Source organism: Xiphophorus maculatus, chromosome 14 (genome assembly GCF_002775205.1).
Source record: "Xiphophorus maculatus strain JP 163 A chromosome 14, X_maculatus-5.0-male, whole genome shotgun sequence".
Classification (NCBI taxonomy): Eukaryota; Metazoa; Chordata; class Actinopteri; order Cyprinodontiformes; family Poeciliidae; genus Xiphophorus; species Xiphophorus maculatus.
This window is the reverse complement of record NC_036456.1, coordinates 23,570,595-23,577,904: the sequence shown is the minus strand read 5'-3', so window position 1 is coordinate 23,577,904 and position 7,310 is coordinate 23,570,595. Positions and strand designations below refer to the sequence as shown.

Sequence of the window (7,310 nt, the reverse complement as noted above, 5' to 3'; positions counted from 1 at the left end):
TTCTGTTTTCACTAAACCACTTATAAAAAAAATCACAGTATTTACATGTGATAGAACCTCATCTGCACACGGATTGAACAATATCTGGTCTGACAAAGAGAAAAATGTAAATAAATATCAGATGAATAAAATCCTTCTGAGCAGTGATAGCATCTATAGTTGAACAGAAACAGGAAGGGGCAGCACCCAAACAAACTCTAACATCAATAAAACAACAAATAACAGAACAAAGTAGCAAAAATCACCATTAAACCATACAATGGACCAGGGATTATTAAATAAATAACAATTTCCTTGTTCTAAAAATAGAGTAATGAAGCTGAAGGTGACTTTATATTAACTAAACAACACGGCAGTTTGCACCATCAAAAATAACTAACTAGTGGGCGTGCCGTGGCGGCGTAGCGGTTAGCGCGACCCGTATTTGGAGGCCTTGAATCCTCGACGCGGCCGTCGCGGGTTCGACTCCCGGACCCGACGACATTTGCCGCATGTCTTCCCCCCTCTCCTTCCCCGTTTCCTGTCAGCCTACTATCATATAAGGGACACTAGAGCCCACAAAAGACCCCCTGGAGGGGTAAAAAAAATAAATAAATAACTAGAGTCACTCAAACTCCAATATAAACATATAGGACGACCAAGCAGAGCCATAAAGATCTCTGAGCTACGAAGAAACGACAACAAAGATGGAGACTAAATAAACTATTTCAAGTTAACAAACTCAGCAGTCGCTTCACCATAATATGAAAATAAGGAGAAAAGACCAACTCCAGCATGTAGAGGCTGAGTGAATCTGGTCTGGACTCTGTGGAGGAGAGTCATGGTTTCAGAGACGCTGTAGAAAGAGAGAATACCTGCTCTGTGATCCAGGTACACTCCTATTCTGGAGGAAACTGGACCTGGTACTGGAGTATTAATAAGGTTATGATAAAAAGTGTAACTGTCTGTGGTACAATTTAATGACCAAGATTTGTCATTGAATCCAAACTCACATTCATTTGATCTCCTTGCTCTGCCAATGTTTTTATTTGAAACTACGACTTCAATTCCTCCTCCGCTCCACTCCACCTCCCAGTAACAACGTCCAGTCAGATTCTTTGTACTCAGGATTTGACAACAACCAGTGAATCTTTCTGGATGATCAGGATAAAACTGTTGCTCTTCTACCCTAGTTACTTTTCTGTTCCCCTCAGACAGTAACAGAAATCTGTTTGCTGTATTTGGATCCAAGGAGATTTCTTGTGAATATTTTAGGAATTCAGCTCGGGTCTTTGGTTCTGGTTCTGTCAGTGAACTCTCAGCCTCAGTGAGTCTTGTTGAGATGTTTGTCCATGTGTCTCTCAGGATTTTCTGTAGTTTGTCTCTGAGCTCTGACACAGCTGCTGTCACGTCCTCAAAGTGTCTCAGAGGATGGATGTTGATGCTGGATGAGTGTGTAGACTCACTGAGTGCTGGCAGTGAGGGGTAGTTGAGGAGAAACTGGTTGTGATCCTCTGTGTGTGAGAGCTGCTCCAGCTCAGCGTCTTTCCTCTTCAGCTCAGTGATCTCCTGCTCCAGCTTCTCCTGAACATCTTTGACTCGACTCACTTCAGTTTCCTGCTGGGATCTGATCTGCTGCTTCACATCAGAGCTTCTTTCCTGGAGGAGACGGATCAGCTCAGTGAAGATCTCCTCACTGTCCTCCACTGCTTTATCAGCAGAGACATTGATGGCCTCCACCTCCTGTTGAAGCAGCTTCACATCTTTCTCTTGGTCCTGGATTCTCTGATGGATTCGTTGTCGACTCTTAAAACCATGATTCTCCAGCTCGTGTTTCTTTAATGGTGGAGCATTGTAGTCAGGTTGAAGATGATTCTCACAGGATAAACAGGACTCGACAGCTTTCATCTTCCTCTCAGTGCAGACATCACAGGCCACATCTTCAGGTCCAGTATAGCAGTGGTCAGCTGGAGTAGCTTGTAGTCCAGTCCTTTTCAGATCCTCCACTAGTCCTGCTAGCATGATGTTTTTCACAAGGATAGGCCTAAATCTGAACATTTTCCTGCACTGAGGGCAGCTGTGGATTCTCCTCTGATGTTCTTCATCCCAGTATGTTTTAATACAGTTCTTACAGTAGCTGTGTCCACACGGAATAGTCACCGGATTCTTTAGTAGATCCAAGCAAATGGAGCAGGAGATTTCCTCCCGACAAACTCCTCTCTGAGCCATTTGACCTCTCAGCAGCAACGACGTTTAAATCAGACGACTGTTGACTCTCAGCAGGTCTTAATTACTCACAGGCTTTATAGATGAGTAAAGAAATGTTGAAAATCTGGAATATCTCTCTCAAAGCAGGAAGAAGACGTGTTTTAAGACTGACTCATTTCCAAAAGGTGTGTTTAACTCTTGAGTATATTTCCTGAAAGAGTTTAGCCTAAACATATTCATACCCCTAGGAAATTTAGAATAAAAATATTTTATTCAACAAAACAGTTTGTTTCTGATATGAAACATAGAAACTTATCAAAGCTTTCTTTTGGAACAGGATAAACCATTTAATATTCACTGTGACGACTACACAGATCATTTCTTTTCAACCATAAAAGAATCTCACATTAAATGCTGTATTCATGTGTCTTTTAAAAGCATTTCTAATTTGCTATAATGGTGGCCAAAGATCTACATCCCCAAACCGCTGCTCACTCCGAGGGCCCGTTCAGCACCAAGCAACATGATCCGAATAAACATCCTGGGTTTCAGACGCAGCAACAGAAACATTAATAAAAAGCCCAGGAACATTACAGGTTCCTGAGAAAAAGAAACACTCAGGAAATACAATTAAAATCAACTTCTGAATAAAAGGTGACCTCTGAACCTCCAACTGAACAACTCAAAGGGTAAGAAATCTTCTGAAGCAAGTAAACAAGGTAAGTCTCCACGTTTAATTTAAACAAACTTTAATAGATCGTCACTTTTGTATAAGTTACATTACAACATTATGTTTCTTGTTTCTGGTCAAACAAGTCCAGCAGGACCGATCCAACAGAATCAACACTCAGCGTTTGAACTTTGTGTCACTCAGAGAGACTTTAAGTATGTCTGAAGTCTTCTGCTTTTCAGCAGGATGGTGCTGGAAACAGATCAGTTTCTCCCACAGTTTGGTCATTTTCACAGCTTCTCCCAACCTCCATGTTTCACATGTGAAGCACATTTGTCCTAAGAATCACTTCGGGTGAGATCTAAACTTCCTGTCTGTGTTTGTGAGCGAATGTGTCCAATGAAAGTCCGCTTTCTGTATCGATGGGAAGTCTCTTGTTTCATTGGGACTCCGATTCTTTTGTGAATATGTGAGGTGGGTGTGGTAATGAATCCCAATGAAAAATCTCTTTACTGTTAACCAGAGCAGTTTGCTTATGGTTTTTATGCAACACTTTGTTTGACAGGGTGTGGATACGCCTGACATGACCCTGTCATGAACATGAAGGAGTCTTTATGAATGTCTATGACTGATGTCATGAAGCGTCATTCAGTAAAAAATGACACTTTTAACAAAAAGTTGCTTTAAAAGTTGCATTAAAAGTCCATTAAAAGTGGCAACTTTGCATTAAAGTGTCATTATTTACCAAATGACACTTCATAACAACAGTCAGTTATTCATAAAGTCTCCTTCATGTTCGTTTCATGTCAGGTTTATTCACACCCTGTCAAATAAAGTGTTACCAGTTTTTATTCTTTACTTCCTGTTTGTTGTCTGGACCAATGTTCTCCCAGAGTCATGACAACTCGCTCACATACATCCATTCAACAAAAACTCACTCATTTCCACATACGTGCCTTTTCCCTGGTCATGCAAGCAGGATTCTGGTTACAGGTTTTGTTTTTGCGCCTTTTTGCATGTAGGCAACCAGCTCATTTATTTATTAATCCTGAAATGTCATGTCATTGGAATATAAATAAGTAAAAGAAGATGGTTCAATAATCAACTAGACGTGTTTTTGGTAAGAGTTTATTCAAATAAGTTTTCTTTTAAACAAACTAAACTAAGAATTAAGATTTCAATAAAATTTACACTTTGTGTCTAAAAACAATTCTTAGTTACAGCTTAATGTTTAAACAAATCAAAGTAGATCTTAACATTTTTTATTCCATTTCAGGTTTTTGATTTGCATAGATAAACAAATGCTGGAAAATAATGTTTTGTGACTTTTTAAAAAAAAAACAAAGACAGATTTGTTTTTGCCAAGGGTCTGCAGCCACTAAAGATGATAAACTTGATTGAAAATCTTAAGTGTACTTATTGATTTTAAGCTTCATTTCATTGAAGGTACAAATGAATTTGATCAAAATTTACTTAATTTACACAGAACATTTTCATATATCAATCAATTTCACAGCTTACCAAAATAAAACGTAATTCGATCACTTATGAGTAAATTCAATTGAATCTAAATTCTCATTTACATCATTTACACTTTTCCCAGTGAGTGATAGTTTATTAAAAGTCATATAAAAAAATAAATCACATCTAAAACTGACCAGTGTCTGCGCATTTAGACACCAAGTCTGCATTACTGACAATTTAATATTCTTCACTTTGAAATATTAAAGCCTGAATCACACATGGCAGGAAAAACCAAATAAGATTCAGCAGAGATTCACTCAAAACACTGAATCTGCAAAGCATTTTTAGAAAAACTACATTTATCATAATCTGACTCCAGGGTCCGGCCACGTGTCCGTGACCACAGTCGATCTGATCGTTGGTTTTTCTACATCAGAAGGATTCTATTCAGACAGATGTAAGACTCCATGTGACGCCGCATGCAGTCGGCTCAGTTTCCCGACACGTCATAGATTTAATCATTAACAGGATAAACACAGTTTCAGTCTCAGTCTTCACACAATATAACAATCAGAACTAAACAATGCAATTAACCACTGATTACTAAAAAAGAAAAAAGTGATTAACCTTCATGATTGTTTTTTGCCTAAAAACAGAGTCTAATGGAGCAGAAGTTGGCTTCATACTAACAGAACCACAGAACAGTCTGGACTGTCAAAAATAACTCGCTATGATAAAGTTTAATTTGAGAGACGGGACAAGACCCAACATCAACAAAAAACAATGACGAAGTGGCTCCATAAAGACAGCTGATCTGAGCAGTGAAGAAATGACATTGAGTTTACGGTGAATGAGACTAAAGTACAGATTTTAACCTCAGATCATTGCTGACTATTTAACCTTAATGAACTCAGCAGAAGAGTCAACATAAAACAGCCAGATCCCAACATATAGCGGCTGAGTGAATCTGGTCTGGACTCTGTGGAGGAGAGTCATGGTTTTAGAGACGCTGTAGAAACACAGAATACCTGCTCTGTGATCCAGGTACACTCCTAGTCTGGAGGAAACTGGACCTGGTACTGGAGTTTCAACTCTGTTGTGATAAATTGTGTAACTCTTTGTTCGGCAGTCAAATGACCAAGACATGTCATTCATTCCAAACTCACATTTCTCTGACAATCCTGCTCTGCTGATGTTCTTGTATGAAACTGCTACTCCAACTCTGTCTCCTCTCCAGTCCACCTCCCAGTAACAACGTCCAGTCAGACTCTCTCTGCTCAGGACCTGAAAGTGACCAGTGAATCTGTCTGGATGATCTGGATAAAACTGTTTTTTATTCTTTCTCGTTACTTTTCTGTTCCCCTCAGATAATAGCAGCTTTGTGTTCACCGTGTTTGGATCCAGACTGATTTCTTGTGAATATTTTAAGAACTCATTTCTGGTTTTTGGTTCTGGTTCTGACTTTAAAACCTCCACCTTGCTGACTTTAACGGACCTGTTTGTACGAGTCTTTGCCAGAAGATCCTGCAGTTGATCTCTGAGCTTTGACACAGCTGCTATCACATCCTTGAAGTTTTTCCAAGGATGCATATAGATGCCCTGTGAGTGTATAAACTCACTTAGGTCTGGCAGGGAAGTGTAGTTGAGGAGAAACTGGTTGTGATCCTCTGTGTTTGAGAGCTGCTCCAGCTCAGCGTCTTTCCACTTTAGGTCGGCGATCTCCTCCTTCAGCTTCTCCTGAAGATCTTTAATTTGGCTCACTTCAGTTTCCTGCTGGGATCTGATCTGCTGCTTCACATCAGAGCTTCTTTCCTGGAGGAGACGGATCATCTCAGTGAAGATCTTCTCACTGTCCTCCACTGTTTTATCAGCAGAGACATTGATGGCCTCCACCTCCAGTTGAAGCAGCTCCACTTCTTTCTCTTGGTCCTCTATATTCCGCTGGATTTGTTGTCGACTCTCCTGGAGCTTCTTCTTTTTCTCAGCCATTTCTGCTGCAGCTGGAACTGTTTCATGACCTTTATGGTCATCCATTAAGCAGAGGTAACAGATACACTGCTGATCAGTGCGACAGAAGATCTTCATCACCTCATCATGACGAGAGCAGATGCTGTGTAGCGGCTCTTTGGGTGGATTCACCAACTTGTGCTTCTTTAATTCAGGGTCGTCATTGTGAGTTTCAAGGTGATTCTCACAAAAGGAATTCAAACAAACCAGGCAGGACTTGACAGCTTTCATCTTCCTACCACTACAAACATCACAGACCACATTTTCATGTCCAGCATAGCAGTGATCAGCTGGAGCAGAGTGGAATCCAGTCTTCTTCAGATCTTCCACCAACTCTGCTAATATGACGTTTTTCACCAGGACAGGCCTCGGTGTGAATGTTTTCCTGCACTGAGGGCATTTATAGACTTTCTTCTCATCTGTGTCCCAGGATTGTTTAATACAGATCATGCAGTAGCTGTGTCCACACGCAATAGTCACAGGATCCGTCAGGAAATCCAGACAGATGGAGCAGGAGATTTTCTCCAGCCGACCTCCTCTGTGAGCCATTTCACCTCTCAGTAACAGCGACTGAGTGAGTTTCTCTGTCTTAAAGGTTTAATGACTGAACTTTAATCTGAACTTGTGTTTCTTTCAGTCAGACTTTGAGTTCTGCCACTATTGTTTATTGGTTGGGCAATATAAATCAAAGTGAACAAAGTGGAGCTTGTGGTGTTTTATAACAGGAAGAAGATAGACTCGCATGACTTTAGTTATAGGAAGAGAGGTACAGTATTTCATACCAGAAACTGAATGCTTATTTCTTTAACAGTAGCAGCTTTTGTCCCATGTTTTGTGTTTTTTTTAATTTTTAATGTTTAATTAATTTTTTAACTAAAAAGAAACAAACTGCAGATCCTATTAGATCAGCAACTACAGAACATTTACCTGCCACTTTGCTGCTCTTGCACAGGATTTGTTTCCATTGTGGGACAATAAATTA

The 7,310-nt window shown here is 40.0% G+C and overlaps 2 protein-coding genes across 2 annotated transcripts; both read right to left on the bottom strand.

Moving 5' to 3' along the window:
- Window positions 1–591: 591 nt before the first annotated feature.
- LOC106700224 (tripartite motif-containing protein 16-like) lies at window positions 592–2,712 on the bottom strand. The gene is made up of 2 exons (XM_023345971.1): window positions 2,663–2,712; window positions 592–1,411 (listed from the first exon to the last, which is right to left on the bottom strand). The coding sequence occupies exons 1-2, from the start codon at window positions 2,710–2,712 to the stop codon at window positions 703–705; spliced, it is 759 nt and encodes a 252-aa protein (XP_023201739.1). The 3' UTR covers window positions 592–702.
- Window positions 2,713–3,969: 1,257 nt separating this feature from the next.
- LOC102233458 (tripartite motif-containing protein 16-like) lies at window positions 3,970–6,944 on the bottom strand. The gene has a single exon (XM_014475212.2). It carries the CDS (start codon window positions 6,875–6,877, stop codon window positions 5,213–5,215), a length of 1,665 nt encoding a protein of 554 aa, XP_014330698.1. The 5' UTR covers window positions 6,878–6,944; the 3' UTR covers window positions 3,970–5,212.
- Window positions 6,945–7,310: the final 366 nt, after the last annotated feature.